Here is a 20,794-nt window from a genome sequence, read left to right on the forward strand (position 1 = left end):
ACTACAGACTCATAAGATGATCCTGACCTATAGCAGCAGAGCTTGACCCAACCTGCAGGGCTCATGACAGTAATTCTCTCCTTTGATTCCTCCCAAAATGGAAATTAAGGCTGAGCCCTTTTTTTCAGAAGAACCACATTCTTTAACCACATTTTCAGCCTCCCCTTTTAAAAATTAGAAAGTAAGTAAAGAAGTGACTAAAAAAGCATTTCTGAATGTATTTCAGCACCTGTGGTTTTTTTAGAACTGACAGTTTAATGAGGATATGCTGATGTATGTTCCTGTGCCAGAGTACATAACACAGGTCACGAGAACACTGACCCTCACAGAGCCTCCAGGCACGTGTTATCCCACTGGCCATGTTGAGCTTCACTGCCTACAAGCCTGTGCTTGACATTCCTGATGCCTGAAAAAAATTTTCCTTGTGATTTCCTAAAGCAAGGGCTAGGTAAATTCAGTGCTGACAGACAAGTGCCAACAGCAAACATGGACAGTGAAGTCTCTCTTTCAGTGGCAGAAGATGAAGAGGACATCCATGGCACCACCATTTTCTGGGCATTTTTATTTGCCTCCCTGCTGTGGTTTAACACAGCAAACACTTCCAAAGGGCAGAAAGTGGCCCAAATTAGCTCACTTCTTAGCCTATGGAGTCATCAGTAAAAGGAGCACCAGTGAATGATGTCTCTGCTATTGACTTTTGCAACTTCCCTGAAGCTCAGTTACAAATCTGGGGCATGCAAAAGTAAACAGATCAAAAGGACAAATGAAAATTTTGCTAATGTGATAAACTAGCCAAATTCTCTGCAGCATGTCAGTAAATCCTCCATGTCAGCCTTAGAACTTACGTGGATCCCCTGATTTTCAAGAGAAGATGCTAGACCTCAGGGATGCTGCATGAAGCTCACCAAGCTCCAATATCCCTGCGGCAAACAGATCCTTTAGCAATAACAACCTTTGAAGAGATTAAGAGAAAGTTTCCCATCTGTCAGCTGTTGCTGCTTGGGTTTAGGACTTACATAACTTGTGAAAATCCTTTCTTCGGGCCTGATATGTCTCCGGATTTCACATTCATTTGGCTGAAGGACTGTGATCCCATCATCAGAAAAGACATAGAACATATTCCAGACACTCAGGCCTTAAAGGGGGATAAAGAAGAAGGAGTTGGATTCTTTCTTTTTGCATGTATCCATAGCTGTTAGGACTTTTTTAAAGAACTTGTCTTCCTCTCCTGACAAACAAAATCTGCCTTGCATAAAAGTTGGTCATTTGGATGCAGTTGGAGCATTCACAAAATCAAATTTCATGTCACAAGGGCTCAAGGAGTGAAGAGGTACAAACACATTCAAAAATGCATTGTCTTGGTGGCAGTGGTTGTACCCAAATAAATATGACTGGGTTTTGTAAATAGGTACCAAAGCAGGACTTGATCCCAAGATGCCTGCCTCTCTGTTGCTTTGCTACTCCCCCTCAGATTATGAATTTGTTTTTTTCCTATGATTTAATTAAAAACAGATTTACAATTTGAGAACTGAAAGAAAAGCTTTAGTTAAAATTAAAGGTCATCCTGTTACAGGCAACTTGACCGTTGGTAACTGTAATGTTAAATGGAAGTGTTTAGCATCTGTACCATGAATGAAAATATATAGATTTCTCTATTTTCTTAAACTATCTGAAAGAACAGCCACCAAAATAAATACATTTTTGAAATCTTGCAAACTGTAATTCACAAATGTGGAGTAGTTCAGAATTGCATTAGCACTCATTTATCCAACGGGGACATTCCAGGAGATTTGGAAAACTGGCTGATTGTCATTGCTTTGCCATTAGGAGACTGTGTTTTATCACTTCTGTCATGCTACATAGAATTGCACTGACAATTTAAGAAATGTTCAGGATCCTATCAAACACTCTAGTTTCAAAGATCCAATCATTCCATTTTTTTTCACACCACCACCAGTAAGTGTTTGCAATGACCGCTGTCATCCCTAGCAGTATTGATAGTGTACTTTATCTGCCAACAATATGGTGGTGCTATAATTTGTACATTCTAATTAACTCTATTTTTCCCATGAAGAAATAAAGTCCCCATACTATGGTTCACCGTTCAGTGTTAAAAATTCCCTTTGCTGGTCCTGTGGAGGCAGCTCTAAATACTATTCACAGAGACAGAGTTTCTCACATTTCTTAACTGTTTGCAGGATTGAGATCTACATCATCACAGGAAATTTGACAGCAAAAATATGGATAATTTGGACAAATGCATTTTTGGAAAATTTTATAAAACACATTGCATTTAGTAAGGCTAGAAGGTGTTGTTTTTTATTTTTTGTTGCTTTTTTTTGTTGTTGCTTTTTTTTTGTTTGTTTGTTTTGGTTTTTTTTTGTTCTTAACCCCTTTATTTTGATGCCAAATAAGTAGCTTCAGAATACAATGTGACAGCATGTGCTGTTTGCTGTACTGATATGGTTCGAGTTGTGTGTCTGAACCATAGCACAGGAATCCCCCAGTTAGGGCATCAGATGGGTACAAGAGCTGTGATCCTCAAATGTGATTCCACAGAGCAGTATCATGCATCTAGGAAAAAAAGCTAAAAAGGCTCCATTGAGAGTTATTTCACGAACTAAAGGTTATTTTTTTCTTCCCCAAGTATATTGGTAAAACATTTTAATTCAGGCACTTTCGACCAAAACCTGCTCTCCCAGCATCCACACAACTCCCACCTGCTTTAGTGGGATTTGATGAACACATCAGAGGGCAGAATTTGACCATGGCCTGGAATGAGTGCCTGTATTTCATGGGTAAAGGATTTTAATCCTAAGAAGTGAAAACAGGCAGGCAATCAATTATGACTACTGTGAAGATGTTTATTATTAGTTTCATGCACAAAAGTAGTGTGATTTTATCTTATGATCTTATTACAATAAGGGTGTATTTAAGAATTAAGACCTTAATTATCCATAAAAATACTTTGATTAAAAATTTTACCCCAACAGGTTTAGAGTCAGAGACTTGGCAAGTTCTACTACTTGTTTTACAGTAAATTAAGTCCAAGTTTTTCTGCAGATGGATTAAAATATACTACAAATTCCTGAAAGCATTCAGTTACTATCTTTTTTGAAAAGTTGGTCAGTTTAGATTAAACCACTTTTTTCCCCAGAGATTGATCTTCACACTGATATTTAAGCCAAGCAGGATTTTACTAGACAAACTAGGTATTTTATTGTGACTTAAGAAACATTTGCCAAATCTTGGTTGGTGTACATCCTAAACAATCTCATGGACATCAGTAGAACAGACTCAGTTTTTGATTATACTGATGCAACTCCTTGGTGCAGGGAATTGGGAATTATTTCAGTACAGAGGTGGGCAATGAGGTATTTTGTGTTTTTCATAGTAGTGAGGCAGGTATAAATTGGGAAGTGGGGGACTAATGACGAGGATGAGGAATTTGTGGTTTTTTTCATTTTCAATTGAGGACATTTCAGGTTAGGTAATACAACTAGTTTGAAACCTAAAGGCATTATGAAAGGCAACATACCTCACCTGCATATCAAAAAACCCATAATACAAAAAAAGCCATTAAGAATGGGGAGGGTTACCTAAACATAACAGTTCTTATTTGATCCACTCCAGATGAAGTTGGCTCTAACAAAAAAAAACTTCAGGAGGACACCTGATATCAAAAAGAGCTTATTTGAGACATACAGTGTCTCCATCAGTGTGCATTTACACATCCCTCCTTTGAGATCAAAGGGCAAAACTTTTCACCATGGAATACTCTCCTCTGATCTGATACTTAAGTAATTTTCTTCAACTTAATCTAAATACTTAAATTTGGTAATGAAAAGGCTTTCAGCTTTTTAAGTGCATACATTCACATAACTGCTGATGGCCTGCTGGCACAAAATTCTCCTTTTCTCCAGGTGTCAAGTAAGCAATGCTCACTACGTAAATGAACACTGTCATGAAAACAAATCTCTGCTTTACATTTGGGCTACTCATGGTTTTCTCTGGACTAAATTAAAATCTATTTGTTTTGTTGAATAAATACTGCACATGCTTCCAGCCCTAGGTCTAACTGGCTGGTTGCCCTATGAGCACTTATTTCTTGAGGTGTTGCTTGTACATAGTCTGAAAGGTTTTGAGAACAAACTGACAGACTAACTTTTAAAATTAATAAATAGTTGTGTTAAAAGTTTGATTTGCAGCAAAAGTTTGTTCTACACCATATTTTGTTTGGGCATTTTCCCAAGGTTTTAATTACTTCAGACCTTGTGGGGATGAGGTTGTGATCATTTTAAAGGAGCTCAAATCTACCAATGCATTTGTTAATATTGCTACTTGCACATAGTAAGGTATTGAAAGAATACATTAAAATGTTAAACAAAAAATACCATTCCTGTCTTCCAGCTTTTTCTGTGCCAAGATTTCACATGCTGAAGTATATTCTAGAATGAATGTGCTCATCAAATTCTACGGAACAACACAAGCAGGGTAATAAACCTGCTTTACAGATACTGAATTGTTTAGGAACATCAATAGCAAATCTGCTTTACTGGCCATGTTTTGCCTCAGCGTTGCTCATACTTTTATTTAAACTGTGCAAGGTTGATAAGCAGAAAGTCCATTTATTTAGCAAAATTATATTAAGAGTTTCTGCAACCATCTTCTCAGCTGTTCTTTAAATATGACTCTACTATGTCTTGCTTTCTTCAAAAAGGAGCATAAGGGACACTGTATATAAACAGCCATGGAGCATCATCCAGGTGATGCTGGACTGATGAGATGCATTAGATATTTCATTTCCAAGCAGAAGGGAAATAGCAATTCTTAGTAATCATAATGCCATTTACAGGAATGTCAGCAGTGAAGATTCCTCACAGTCCTGCATGAGGAACCTGTAGGTGGGGTGTTTAGGAAGAAGTGCTGGGGAACTCTCCTAGGTGACTGTGCCACCTCTCTAACCTCCAGGGAGCTGCATTTGGCTTGCATTGGAAGGAACTTCAGAAATAAATTAGTGTATTTTCTGTATGTGTCTGTGGCCAACAGTGGAACTGACGGTGTACACCAGGTGTTTGCACACCCGGGCCAGGCTGCTCTGGTCACCATGCCCTGGCACCTTCCTTCTGCCCCTGAAATCCTTTGTGCCAAGCCCAAGCTACCCAGAAAGCTTCATGCTGAAGCCTGGAAGCCCAGCTATTGCTTTAGGTACCTGGAGGCACTACTTACAAAAGGGCCTTTGCACCCTCCAAAAGCAGAGTGAGCCTGATGCCCTTCTTGGAGGAGCAGTGTGAGAGTGTTTGGGTGTTCGCAGGGGGCAGGGAGACATAGCCAAGAGCAGTTTGTTACTGCACAGCAACTTTTCCCACACAGTTTGAAGGACACCAAGGTTTAAGCCGCCTCATAAGCAGTTGGCAGATGTTAAGAACTAGTTTACATCTGTGCTTCAATCTCAGAACCTTCCTCCAGCGAGTAGCTGTCCTGCTCACAGCCCTCCAGGAGCCCAAGGTCACAGGGTCTCTGCCACACACTTGGGCTCCACACCTACAGAGTCAGATGAAAAACCTGTGTGAGTGCCCCTCGGGCTGTTGCATGACGCTTCTTACTGGGTATTTTGGAAATTAGGACAGCACAAGCATGTACAAAATAAGCTGATTTTAAGTGCCTTCATAATATCTTTGAGGCAATTAGTTGCTCAGGATGGGGTTTTTCATACTTTAGCTTCCAAGATATGCAGTTGTTGACCTTGTGAAGGGCACACTGTAAGTTTGATCAAAGTAGAGCTCTTAACTGCCAATTAAAACAAGGAGAAATAGGGCAACCTTTACCCTGCATTGATTCAAAGGATAGAGGGAATAAAACCTGTTGTGGTTTGGATTTTTGTTTTGCCTAACAGTCAAGAACACAGTTTCTGTTGCTCACCTAGAAAACATCAATACATGCTACTTAAAAGGAAGAGTTTGAATTACTTGCTAAAAAATGCAGTATATTGAATTTATGCCTTACTTGTTCAATTATGGTAATTTGGGAGCACTTCTGACACTTGTGTGATTGCTAATGCAGTTTGAAAATCTCAGGCTACTCACATTTTTGGCAGTATATATAAAACTAATATTTTTATATCTTTTATGGTCATCTGTTATTTCATAGTAGGAAAATGCAAGAAGTTATAGGTAAAAGAGAAACATCTCTTATTTGAAGAATTTAGCTTTTAAAAGTCTGGTCTGTACTTAATCTGATGACTGTGAAAGTTGATAGGGTTAGTGGCAAGTCAGTGGAGAATGGCCCATCATGGAATTATTAAAGCAGACAAGCACATTATCACTACGACAAAAGAACTTTACTGCAGTACCTTCCTCTCGCCACAGTATGTTTGCAACTGCAGCATCAGAATATTGGGAAAGCCAGAAAATAATTAGGAAAAGAAAAAAAAAACAACAAAACATTGTCAAAACTTTCATTGTAACAAGTAACTGAATAAATACTCATGTTTACATGAACTGTTTAATTGGTGAAAATTTTGTAACATTCATTCAAATAAAACACCAGGAAAAACAGAGTTATAAACACTTTTGCTCCTTCTAGAGACAATTCAGAAACTTTGACATGGGAAAAATCATTCCTGAAATGAAGACAGCTGTGCAAAGACCAGTGACCTACTAAAGAGAAGCTGTTACCTTCAAATGCAGCTGGAGGTATGGTAGAGCCTGTGATTTTCTGTACAGGTTCAATAAGGAAACACAACATGGAATTATAGAATCATCAGGGTTGGAAAAAAACTCTAAAATCATTGAGTGTAACCATTAAACCAGCACTGTCAGGTCCAGCAGCATCTTTCAGAAGAAGCCTGAGACTGGCAGCTACAGCAGCTACAGCCTTGAACTTCATGCAACTGCATTCTTTCAGGATTCACATAAGCTTTGAAAGTATGCCTGCATTTGAATTTCTGTTCCAAAGAGATCCAATTATTTCTCAACATACTGTAATTTCCCTTGCTCAAGTATTCAAAGGAAAATGACCAATATTAACACGAGTACATAAATCTAATTAATCTCCTTTAAAGCCCATATGGATAGGCAACTTTGTTTTCAATTCTTGCTCTATATTAGCAGTCAGAAAAGCAGCAAAAAATCCCATTTGCACCTACACTTTTAGTATCACCATAAACCCAGGTAATCTCCCAGGCAGTTAAGATGGCAGAGCTAGAAAAGATTAGGCCTCTGGGAGCTTTTTCTACTGGGACAACTGATCATCTCCTTCAGCAATTCTGTTTCGGGGTCAGTGTGGTCAAGATAACTGCTGCACTCCTATGGGAGATGTGGGAAGAGTAGCTGGGAGAGCATTTGTATAATTTCATGCTGAGTAAAACCAATTTTGCCAGTCAGTGATGTAAAAACAGTTAATATAAACAATATTATCAACATTTTTCAGACATCTAAATACTCAAGAATTTTGACTGGTAATCTTGTACAGAAATCAATGAGGTTTATAGAATTTGACAAAATATTACATTTTGGATTCCCTGATACCTGAAACTATTGCCAATTTGTTACTCCAATAAAGCTGTTACCCATCACACACCCAGTATACTTCTGGCACATGAACGACCCCATCTTCCTGGACAAGATTTTACCTTCTCTGCATGATTCCTACCTCAAAAAGTGTCCAATCCTCTGATCAAAGTGCATTCAGAACTATCATTACCTTATGTAAGATCCAACTTACTGCATGCAATAGCCCGAACTATTAAATTACATGTATACCATCACATTCAAAAACTATTTAAAGAAATAAATACATGGAAAATTGAGCTTACGGGTCTTTCTCGCTGAATCTTCGATGAAAAGGGAAGATATGTCCTCGTCCACTCCCACCTCATTTTTAGCAATGCAGGTGTAGGCACCAGTGTCTTCATACCGAACACTACTGATATGAAGTTCACTTCCATTTGCTGTAAGAGAGACACTCATAAACAGTGCTCCTCACTGCTGCTAATTGCCTTCCCTGCCTTAATTATTGCCACAGCTGTCCAGTGATGGCTAAACACAGTGGTTCTATGCCATTGTGCTTCCCCCCTATTTAACTAGAGGTTTTTGGGGATTCTCATGAGAGCTGATGTCTTGCTCCTTTCCATCAGCACATACACACTCCACATCAGAAAAGAACAAAGAACAATCCCAAGTCAAACTATAAGTTGCATTTCATTTATTTCTTCTTTTTGTTAGAAAAATGCTTTGGTTTTAGTGAAGAAAAGTTAATTCCAATTTTGCAAACTGTTTTTCATCAGATCACCAAAAACTTTGGTTTAAAGGGGTCTCTCTACAGTTCCTCCTACCATTTTGCTTTCTGCAGTGGGACCATGTTTGTTTGGAATATGTCAAGATATTGGATGAGTTATGCAGTGGTATCAGCGCTACCAACACAGGCTGAAGGCTACAATCCACCAAAGCCAGAGTGGAACATGTGTTGAAGATGGGGATTGATATTTTTAAACAGAAAATTGCAAATAAATGTTTTTGCTTTTTGCTGTCCCTGTTGCACCCTCGTTTGAACAGGGACCTAGAGGAGTAAAAGTCCAATTCCTTCAGCAGAGCCAAGTGGGAGACTGATTCTCAGCTGACTTGCATCCAGTGTGGGCTTAGGCATGAACAAATAATTTAATGAATTTCTCTTCAAATAATTTAATGCATTTCTTTCCTGCTGTTCCATACACAAGAAGCAAGGCAATGAAGAAATAGGAAGGCTGTCCTTGAACAGAATGAAATTACCACTTACATCAATCAATAGAGTAATTCCCAGGAAATTTACAGGAGAAAGAGATAAAAAGAAAGAACAGGGGTTTAATAATTTTAAACAGGGGTTTTATAATTTATAATTATGATTTCCAACAACTGTGGCTTAGCAAAGTACAAGAACTTCTGGTTTAAACTGCAAAATAATCCTCCTTAATCCTTGTCTACAATACTTTAATTAATCAAAATTCTGTTCTTACCGAGGAGCGATAGTTGTTTGGACAGTTTTGGCATGATATCAATGCCGTTCTTTAGCCAGGTAATTCGGGGATTAGGGATGCCTTCAGCGTGACATTTCAGGCTTGCTGACACGCCTGGCTCCTGTGCCTGTGTTTCGGGGTAGACGCGAATCACTGGAGGCACTGTGGGAAGCAAGGAATTGGGAACTTGAAACCCTGTGCTGGGGCTCAAGAGCTGCTGCTGTCCTGCAGTCCCACAGGGGGCTCTGAGCTGAGAACTAGGGAGATAAGCTTGATCTGGCTGTCAGTGCAAGCTACAGGAATGATTTCACTACAGTTTGACTTTGGGGGCAGAAAATAGAAAATAATACTTTTCCAAGCACTGGCATATGAGAGAAGCTGTGGCTGCCCGTTCCTGAAAGTGTTCAAGGCCAGGCTGGATGGGGCTTGGAGCACCCTGGTCTAGTGGAAGGTGTCCCTGGCCATGGCAGGGGGTTGGAACGAGATGGTGTCTAGGATCCCTCCTGTCCCAAATCAGTCTGTGATCCTATGATTCTGTAACAGAAAAGAGTAAACTAATATACCAATGCCAGGGAGCAGCCTTGTGATCCAATTCTGTATTTAGACTGCTCTTGCTTTCATTGAGTGACTAACTAAATTTACTAGTTGGATTAAAACCTAACATGGGTACTGATATATTTAATAATTAAAATATAAACTTCAGATCTTCACTGAATCTAGGAGGGAATTTGAGATCTTGCCTATGAGAAATAACTTAATATTCAGTATTTAATTGAATATCCATCAGGAAGTAGCTTGTGTATTCACCACCTCTTATTCTGAACAAATAGAGTGATTATTAATTACTTCTTTTCACTGAGAGATTTTCAAAACATGACTTACCTTGTTTCGCAAAGGCACTCCTGAACTATGTAATAGACTCCATTGGCAGAACTACTAATTATATTACAATTTCAGAGATGTTCATTGATTTTCAATCATCTTTCCTTCCGTGCTCAAACCAAGGCATAATACCACCCATTAACCATTTCTTAACAATTTACTCAAACACTTAAAAATTTTTTTTCAATATTGCAACATCAGTGAAAGATACCAGTGACACTCTTTCACCTTGAGGGAAAAATAAAAGGAAATGTGAGGATGTCTCATACCATGGCTGATGGTATTTGTGTTTCACGATCAAGAAGTCAGCTTTTCTATCAGATTAGGAGATTTTGTGATTCAAGATGTAGCTGTTGAAAGCTGTACAGTTTTGTAAAACCATGGCCAGAGTCCAACGTGGATATGTGATATGTGGGGAGCCCAACTTTGTCCCCAAGGAAAATAAATAACTGCTAGTGGCAGTGGTGGAAGACATGAAAATTAGTGGGTTGTGTCTGGCTTTTTTAAAAATAAAGCCTGAACGATTTAACAATAAACTTCTGGAAATCACTGGCTTAAGATATCTAACTCACTGTTCTGTTTTTATATAGTACATCATTAGGCACCATGATTATCAAAATTAAATTGTCTTAACCATTGTTTTAGAATAAAACAAAATCCTGGTTTGCAGCTTGCTATGTGTCTACATATCCATATGGGTATAGTTTAAATAAATACATTCAGTAGCATATACTTCCCACCTTTCTATATTTATTTTTTTATGGGCCTTACCAGAGAGAGATGTATTTCACTTCTATCTTCTGCACCAACTGCCAAGAGTTAACCAGGCCTGAGCTGTCAGCTTGGAAGGAAATCAGCCACAAGAGAAAGCCCTCAAGTCTACTTGGGTTTTATAGCTTTAAAAGCAAGAGATTGTTGAAGTGTAATCTCAGAGACAATGCCTACAGCCAACTGCAGAGGAAAACAAAAAAATAAAAAAGGACCTCTAGCAAAGGAATGGCTTTGAACTCCACCTCTGCACTGGACCTGTGGGTTAGGTTCCCTATTTCCTTTACCTGAAGAAAGGGTGTTGTAACATGCAGGACGGTGAAGGAAATACCATTCAAGAACATTTTAATCAGCGGGTTATCGAAAAGAGGGTTTGTTTAATTGAGTTTTCAATTTCTAAATAGAAGCATTTTCTAGCATTTTATCTTCTCTTTCCCCCATTACTGTCAGGTTTGTAGCTCCTCCTGACTTCAGGAGGTGCCAGATCAAGGGGAAGGCAAGCAGGGGAAGGGACCTGCTGCCAGAGATGCTGTTGGCTGTTGGAGCCATCCCTGCTTTATTTAGGAATCAGCATCCCAGCAATTCAGCAGAACAGGACTGAGAGTCAGGAGCTCCTCATTTTATTAGTACTTTAGAAAATTAAAGTAAATTTCTCTGAGTCAGTGTCTCTAGGGATGATAGGATAAAGGTAATTTTTGTTAACTTTGACAGAATTTTATGAAAGTCCTGCACTTAATGATTTGCTTGCTACTAGTAACATTTATTGAATGAAATTATTTAGTAAGTGAGGTCCATTGAAGGCCTACAAGATTTATTTAGAATCACAGCCACAAGACGGTGTGCCTCCTACAAATACAGAGGAAAACTATTTACAATATTCAAGAAGGTTTGAATTTCAAATCCTGGTTAAATCAACTGACTTGGCTGAGATCTCACATGGCCAAAGGCACCAGAGAAATTTTACTCCAAGCCAAGTGTTTTCTCACCTGCCAGCTTCCAGAAACAGAGCCCATCCCAGTCATCACCTATTTAATGCTCTCAAACCAATTATGGTTGTTATTTACTTAATATTAGGGTTTCTTTAGGCTTTCCTGATCATCTTGGCAACTGTGTCAGCACTTCCCAGGATGGCCACAGCCATCAGCTCCCCAGAATCAGGGCACCCCTACACCAAACAGACTGTACTTTCATCTCTCATGCCTTGATAGTCTTCACATGAATAATCCACCTATTTTACCTGCAGGGCTGAAAACACAATAAATTTATACTGCCAAAGGTAGCTCACAGGTCCTAGACACTGAGTCAGAGCTCTGCATGAAAATTAACTTAGAATTATAGCAAGGTGTCTTTTCAAGAGTAATTAATAAGGAAACTCTTTGTTTTCACCTACAAAGAATATGTGCTTCACCTCCATTTCTGCTCTCTTACAGTTTTCCTTCTCCTACTATTTTTAAACATTTTATTTTTTCTCCCTTGATTCACTGTACAGGTAAATTATTGCATGTAAATGCCTTGTGATAACAGCAAACTGCAGAATATATTTTTATTGTCCTTCCTACAAATTAATACATTCCAGGTAAGCACATTAAACTTGCAAAGATTTCAGTTCCAGACTTTGGGATATATGGATTACCCTTTGCTTTTTCCCTTGGTGAATATATATCATTGCTAACCATTACTGTGTCTGCAGCCAAGGGCAATATAAAAATGCCATTATCTTGAGCAAAGTAGGGAAAAAAAAAAGGCATTGAAACAAGCACGAGATTGGGTAGATTGCCTACTACTGTATACTGAGCAGCACCTCACTTGTGAGCAGACCAATTCCTTATTATTAAACAGCTCAGGTGATAAAGCACATGATGAACACAGATGGTGGCACCAAGGTCCAAAGAGATCCATCACTACTGTAGGAGCTCTATACTCCAGGGTCTAGCAATAATTAACAGATTAATAATTTACTCGAGAGGTCTTACTCTTTCCATTTATGATTTGAATGGACTTTGCAGCATTTTATGTTTTCTCCTGAAAAGCTATATTAACAAAACATCCGTGCTTGTAACATCTGGCTTACTGGAAAATTTGGACCCTTATAATTGGGCTCAAATGGCTTTTTAAAAATTATTTTCAAGGAATACAATATTCTGATTTATGCTGATGTTTTCCTGAGTGCAAGGACCAAGGAAAATGATGCCATAAACTCAGCACTGATTTGCCAACTATCAGTTTTCATAGTTGATTACTATTTTATACGATTCTTTATCCTCAGGACCTCTTTTTTCCTCTTGAAAGTGCTAAATTGCTTCCTCCCTACAGTGTAGGAGGAGTGAGGGAGTGTATGCTGTACACATTTCCCAAGCAATTTCCTTCCTTATGTGGGAGAGAATATAATTTTCATGCTGTTCTTGGCTCCTCCTGATCGATGATACCAGAACGCAGGATGAACTTTTAATTCTTAAACTGTTTAAACAATGCCTTTCAGCAATTTATTTTCCTCCAGAGACCTTAAGGGCAAGCTGTATAAATACACTGACTTAAATTTTACTAGTAACTGTGAAGCCTAAGATTGATGAGCTCAACCAAACTTCTCACATCAAACAGGCTGATGTTCCCATTTCACATGTTTCATGCTTCTTGCCCAGATGTGAGCCAGCAGTTTGGGATATTCACCTGGTGATCTTCACATTTTCTGCCTAAGAGGATTTTCATCTCTGCTTGTCAAAATAAGCATCTGGATCTACCCCTGTTATTGGGGATATCCTGAACCATCTGATAAAAAGGGAAACACTGCATAGCATTCAGCAGTTGAGCAGTAGAAGAGCTCCAAATCTCAAAAACACTTATCATAATTGGGCTGCAAACTTTCTATTTAAGCTTGTATTTCCTTATTTTCTATATTACCTAATCAATGTGAGAATCTAGTGTTATATTCTAAAAAGAGGCAAAGAAAAAATGAGTTAAAGATCATCTAGTATGTTGGATAAGAGAGCACATGTAACTAGGATCAGATTCTTTTGTGAGCTCACTGATGGGTCTTAGTGGGAATAGTAAAACAGCGCCCAGGTGGTACAGAAAAGGACCCAAGGATGCTGGAAGAGTTACTGCAGCTTTGAAAACACTGAATTAACTAAAAAACAATCTAAAAATTAGAACCTGCCTGTATAGACACAGTGGGCTTGGGAAGGGCTGGGGATAAACCCTTTTACTTCGAGTTGGTTCTTCTTTGTCTGCTCTCTCCCACCCCCAACTCTCTCCCAGACAAACTTGGGAGGCGTGAAAAGAAAAATTCTGATAATTTTCTTAAAATAAAAAGCCACCATATTTTTGATGTTGAAAATAGATCAGTGCCTCCCTAGGGGAGACAGGTGAGAACATACACCTGAGTTCTGGCTGATTTGGTTCTGTCACATTCTCTTACCATTTTAGTCCAACACTGGAAAACAACAAATGCCCTTCCATGCTGAAGATGGAGTTTTCAGTTTGATACAGACAGACAGAAACAAGCCCCAGCACTGAACAGAGCCCATCAGCTACACTTAGATTGTCAGCATCTTCACTCAATTCAGTTTGGCTCAGTTTCTTCCCTCTACTCCTGTCAAGAAAAATTCCTCAATTTGTCCTTTAAGTTACTGAAACCCGAGGTTTCCTGGTGAAGGGTTCTGCCTTGGGAACCCTCCAATGCACCTGAAGGCAAACAACGTTGTCCTGCCATCAGGGCTGTCACCCCTGCATCAGTTGCTGGAGGAAACTGTGACGCAGGCACAAAAGGAGGGAATGTAGTGATGTGGGCAGCCACATCAAGAATTGCAAAAAGCCAGATTTGCAAAGCCTAATAGCTCACATGGGAATATCAGATCCTGTGAGACAAAGATTTCTAGACCCCGCAGTGTTTTCTTGCAGGCCTGAGTTGATACCAGAATGCAAGGCATTTTATTCTGCATTTAGTGACTATATAGCACATTAAAAAGTACACATAGATAGTGGTTTTTGTGCAACAGCATTTTTCTTTTGGTAGGAAAGCCCCCATACAGCTATGGTATGAAACTTGCACTTAAAAAGAAAATGTGATCATTCAATAACAAGTTAAATCTAAGTGGAAAGTACGAGTATGGAACAAATCACCATCTTCCCACACTCCATCCAGGTTACCTCTCATTCTGGTTTAAGTTTCAAAGCCTTTGGACCTTCTATTCTCAGTCCTGATAATGTCTACATTGTTGTCTGCCAACTAAACTCCATTCAGACCTCAAAATACATCACATAATAGATATGGGATTAAGTTGTTAGCTGGCTTTTCTTTCAACTGCCATTCATCAAATAAACAACACTTGGAGGAAGGAAACCTATTTTCTCAGCTGCAGCATACATGACTTAGTTATCCACTCTGCTGAGATTTACAGTTTACTTTCTCAAAAGATGACAAATTATTATGTAGAGACATTAAGTCAGCTTTCATTCAGATCAATCAGATACTTTGTGCTCTCCTCCAGGTACTTGTGTGGTGGGGTGAGCACTTATACACATCCAGCAGACCTGAGCTGCTGTCAAAACAAAACTTCATGTCCACAACAGCTCTTTTTAGAATACATAAGTATGCCTCTTTACTGTTTCTCCTCTTGTTACTGACCTCTGTGTTAACTGTCTGCTCTTTCTAGCTGAAAGCTCTCCTTTGTGTGGGTCAACACACACCTAGAGAAAGGACTAAATATTGGTTTTCCTTTTATTATATAAACCCAGTAATAAACTTACTGAATTCTCCTAAAAAAAAATACTTTAATTCCAGAGTACAACCCATAGTGTACATCCCATTTCATACCAGAATGCACCCATAGTTAGTAATGGGTGACCCTGTCCCCTGTTCTGGAGACACTGCTGGGCACCATCAGCACATGTAAAAATGGGTCTAAAGTTGAAAAATGCTGGTTGCTGCTATGGAGGTGGACACTCTATGGGCTGGTCCCTTGATTAAATGCTGGCTTAATCTAATGTAATTTTAAAGTAAATTTGACTGAGGGAGTTTGAGGTCAGGAGACAGATAGTGAATGCCTGAATATAAGTTCCAGCAGGAACAAATGAAGTCCAGGGGATGGAGGTGAACAAGAATGCTGGAATATGGACTATGTGATTCTCTTACCTGTAAATTGGTTTGCCCTCATTTTTCAATCCAGTGAGCCAGTGTAAATAGCCCTCAGCAAAACAAGCTCAGTATAACCAGGTGATAACCTGAATATGTAGCTGGGAGTTAGCAGGTTTTGGAAACATTGCTGTATTTATTTAAATATCTTGGGCTATTTCATGCAGCAGGAATGATTTGCTGGAAGAAGAAATTATTGAGGCAACACTTCTGTTGACAAAAGCAGTAATTACTGTAAGAGATACTTGGAAACGGTGCTCTGAACTCAATGGAAATGTCACTGACAGCTTGTTTTACAGTGAAGATACCTCCTGAAGCCCAGGTAATTATACACATACACCCTTTGATACTTTTAGTTTTGACTGCTTGCGTGACAGTGTAAGTGAGCAAACCCAAAGCTGCGTTCACTCTCATGCACAGATAATTTAGGCTGTGGCTTTACACATCTCTGTGTGAATGAGGTTAAGACACAATTTTTCTTAGGGAATGTTTCCATGGAATGTCATATATGCAATTTACTAACCATTCACCTGAAGGATGTGGGTCTGATACAGCTCTTCATAGCCGTAGGCATGACAGGTGTAATTGCCCATGTGAATAGTTGTTACCTTGGTGATGTAGAGGGAATCATCTTCTCCAAAATCCTGAATGGAACAAAAGACAGGAAAGGTGCCTTATTATTTAGTAACAATATTTTAAACACTACATGAATGGAGACTACCTGTTCAGAGGTTTTGATAGCAATGCAGCCTGGGGACACAGCTTGAATTTTGAACAGTAGGCTATAAAGTTCATAAATCAACATGCAGGGAGAAAATGAGCAGCGATTCAGGAGCAAGGTATAGTAACTCATCTGAGAATATGGACTTTTGCACTTGCTGCTAACAATGTGCTCTTTGCACATAAAGAGATTGCCATTTCCAGCTGTTTAATTTATGGGGGAATTTAATATCTACCTGTTAACCTCAGATGCATAAAATGCTAACATTTGGGTGGGTTAAGGTCTCCTTTATCTGTACTGGTTCTTAGAAAATGCACTTGCAGCCTTGAGACTTGATGAAAAAGAACTGAAGATCTTTTGTCACTTATCTCAGACAATATCCTAGGCAGGAGACAAGGAAAGAGACAAAAACCCTTTTCTCAAACATACCTGTTTAGTTCTGTAACTGCTTAACAAGTATCTTTCTTCATCCCCTTCTTCTTCCTAGATCTGCTCTTGCATTGTTTCAATTTTTGATTACAAATGTGAAGGATTGAGTTAGTAGACACATTTTTCGCATTTGAATATGTTGTACAAACACCCTGTGTAGGAATTTATTTCAATTCCTTATTTATTTGTTAATTTCAATATTTATTTACTGAATTATAGTTAAGAGAACCACAGCACTGACGGCTAAATGAAGCAGCTTCTTTTGTTACTCCACCAACCTTCAGATTTTCTGCAGCTTCACTGTTTGTGTTTCTAAGCAAACCAAGGAGGATACATTTAAAAACAGTTCATGACTGACAGAATGATTTTTCTGTAATCATTTCCCACATGTGAAGTATGCTAGATTGAACTCTTTGAGCAATTTCACTGCAGTATTAAGGGAAATTTCAACTTTGAGTCAGGTTGGCACAAACCCAGTACAACTGGGTGAATGTTGGAGAGCGGTTCTGCTTATGAAAACACAAGCACTTGTTTTCAAAGCACCAACACACAGCTGCAAGTCAGCCTGCAGCCCAGGGTGTGCAGGGGAAGTCCTTCCAAGGAGGTCCTGCCTGCTGCCACCCTCGTGTCTGGACTGTGCAGCAGTGTGTACAGTGAGGAGGTGACAGCTCATCACCTCCTCTGCTATGGCAGAAACCACGAGAGGGGACAGATTAAACAGGAACATCACTTTGATCTGCTGGCTCAGAGTCAAGAACTTGGGTTCTTTCTTTGTGCTGGAGGAAGGGGATCCAAACACAGAAGTTCTGCTGCTGCTCCTTCCCTGCCGCACCCATGGCAGCTCCAGCGCTGTAAGGAACCATCCACATCCACCTGCTGCTGCCAACCCCTGCCAAGCACTCAGAGATTACAAGCAGGAGTTGTTTGATCAGTGGATGGGCTGATTTCTAAACACAAACCTTTTGGGGCTCCTTACATCTTACATTTCCTGCCTCTTCAGGGTGCATGTTCTTTGCAGTTTGAACCTTCCTTTCCAGACACCACACTTTGAACATTTTTTGAAGGAAGCTGTGATTCTGCAGCAGATGTACAGTACCAGCTGGCACCCTTCAAGAGAAGTACAAAACAGCCTGTCTATTGCAGTATGGATTAATCTGGCACTACTTCTATCTGCTCATGAATCTTCTCAAAAATCTTCTATTTGGCACTAAGAAGCATCTTCATGACTCACCTCTCAGTGGCAGGTCAGCACTGGTAGAGGGGAGAGAATTTTGAGAACTTGCCTTGTTTTGAGACATTTTTAAACAAGGCAGATTGAAAGCAAGCACTAAGAAATAAGGACTTTACTGGCAGGACTTAACCCTTGCCAAAGCACAGACCATCACCTGAGAGGGTGCAGATATATCCACAATTATAACCTGGTTCTGCTGGCTGTGCAGCTCCAATGGACAGATGTATGAACAACTACAAAGAATCATATTAAATCCATAGATGATGTGAAATCCGTTATCTATAATTAAAAGCATCTCAAATATTCTTGTCACCTTGGTGTCAGGCATCTATGCTATGGAATAAGCTGGTTGAGTTATCCAATACATTATTACAAATATGTACTCAAAAATCCCCATTTCAAGCATTCACCCATATTTTGGTCAGCTAGATCTCTCCTGATGGAAAACAAAGATGCATGAGTAACTGCTAGTAGAAAAGACACCAACCCTGGTCAAATGATATTTGCATGAGATACAGAAAATGCCTGCACTGAAGGGGACTTAATAACAGTTTTTTTAAGTTAAAAGAAACGAAAATTGAATTTAGATCAATAAAAGCAGGATGGCTACTTTAGTAGAATGATTTATAAGGAGTTGTGGAAAAACAGGGCAATATAATCTTCTATATTTTAGTTTGCTATTTTATTTAAAATACCACAGAAGAATATTCTGAATGCTTGGTTTGTACTCTGTAATTGTCTTTTCAAGGATGATCTTTTTTCCCCAATGCATAAAAATGTATTAATATAAGCAAAAACTCTTGCACAACCAAATAGGTGCAGCACTATTGGATTACTATCTTCCTTTCCAAATGTGTTTTTCTTGAGAAGAGGGGCTTGTATTGGAAAAAGCACAGTTTGTGACTTTTAAAATCTATTTTTTATACTTCTGGTGCTTAAAGGAAATTATCAAAGATGATTTATGTTAGCCCCATATCACCATATCAGGCATAGAAGGGAATTATCAGCTGTGTATTAGAACTTCCACACACAGTAACTCCATACATAACTATAACATTATTAAGAATTAAAAGTGTTTAGGTGTGGGAAGGAAAAAGTGATTGTGGCATTAAATATTTAATGCTAAACCTTTTGTTGCTACAAAAAGTAGGCTGAATTCTCTAACAAATTAATTACTTTCTGTGTGTTTATTGCAGCTCATGGTTTCTCCTAGTGGATATAGTTAGTACATTAGGATTTCAATGTTACATTTTGTATCTATGGATGCATTCTTAGGCACAAGCACTTTCTTTGTGTATTTCATAAGAGTGTATTTGGAAGTGCTGTAAAAACCCAAGCCCTGAAGCATTAAGAAATGATGACTCTTTGATTCCTTAACAGCCTCTAATGTCACATCTTGCAGTCAAGAGTGCTGTGTTGCATTTGGAAGCTGTGAGGTGTATTTGGAATGTGTCCCATATCCCCCTCCATGCTGCACTGCCTCTGGGAGCTCTGAGGAGCTACTCAGCTGCTCACAGACCACTGCCCTGCACTAACAGGGTGTGAGTGGGCATTGACAGCTGCTGAGCTGCTGCTCCGGTTTGCTGGGATGTGGATGGGGTGGGTTGAGGGAATGGGAATAATTCACAATGGGGAAAAGTAGAGGGAATATTTCCACATATTTTGACTTAGTTCAGATGGCTTTTGCTTGTTAAGCCAGTTCTCCAAGTCACCACAAGCCTGAAAGCAGTCAGAGCAGAACAAAAACATCTACAAAACTGATGCAACATAATTATTCTCTCCCCAGATCTATCCCACCTTTAAGACTGAGTATTTCAGGGCTGTCTAGGAGGCTTAGCAAGTGCTACACACCCCAGGGAGCTGTTACTACCCTACTCGATCCTAGTAATGTCCCACAGTGAATTGAAAAGATATTTAAATGTATCATCCCATGAAGAACAGGCAGTGAAGAAAAAGGCAAACAAAGTTAAGTTCTGAGACACGGTTTTCTTCATTTCCATGGAAGGTGAATTATCATGGAATCATGGAAAAGTTTTGCTTGAAAGGGACCTGTAAGCTCATATGGTTGAACCTCCCCTGCCACAGGCAGGGGCACCTTTCACTAGACCAGGATGCTCCAAGCCCTGTCCAATATGGCCTTGAACAATTCCTGGGATGGGGTGTCTCTGGAATGGACGTGGGGGCTCAGGGATGGGGTATCTCACCATTTTCTTGTGAAAAGGAAGAAACAGAAGTGATGAAACTAGAAGGAGTACACATCTAACGTCACAGAATCATAAGCCCTGCATGAAAGCAGCCAGATAAGGACAGGTTGTTCATCACCTCGACCTTATGAATTTCATTATAAAGTAATTATTCTAATAAAAAAATTCAGAAAGCTATGCCTATAATTTCTTAAGATTGATAAGTTCAACTAGAGGCAGCTGATAAATTGACTACTCTAGCAGTTTGTATCACCTTTTTTCTCCCTTTTTCAAATAAAAAGTTCTCTATCCTTTATGAGCTTCTTTGACGACTTGCATTTACCCTTCAACCAAAGGATTGATTAAATGATCTCAGAATGTATTTCAACTTTTCAAGACTTAAAAAATGCGCCACCCTGCATTTTACATTGATAACTGCTTGGTAATCTATAAAATA

The 20,794-nt window shown here is 39.2% G+C and overlaps 1 protein-coding gene across 1 annotated transcript in view; it reads right to left on the reverse strand.

Annotated features, from left to right (window-relative positions):
• FSTL4 (follistatin like 4) overlaps positions 1-20,794 on the reverse strand; it is a 210,344-nt gene that overhangs the window by 10,458 nt on the left and 179,092 nt on the right. The window contains exons 7-11 of the mRNA XM_062502164.1: positions 16,297-16,417; positions 8,993-9,154; positions 7,817-7,951; positions 6,353-6,379; positions 1,017-1,135 (exon numbers count right to left, since the gene is read on the reverse strand). Coding sequence (XP_062358148.1) covers positions 1,017-1,135; positions 6,353-6,379; positions 7,817-7,951; positions 8,993-9,154; positions 16,297-16,417 — 564 coding nt within the window. The remainder of the gene's footprint in view (positions 1-1,016; positions 1,136-6,352; positions 6,380-7,816; positions 7,952-8,992; positions 9,155-16,296; positions 16,418-20,794) is intronic.

The sequence above is a fragment of the Cinclus cinclus genome, chromosome 14 (assembly GCF_963662255.1).
Source record: "Cinclus cinclus chromosome 14, bCinCin1.1, whole genome shotgun sequence".
NCBI lineage: Eukaryota > Metazoa > Chordata > Aves > Passeriformes > Cinclidae > Cinclus > Cinclus cinclus.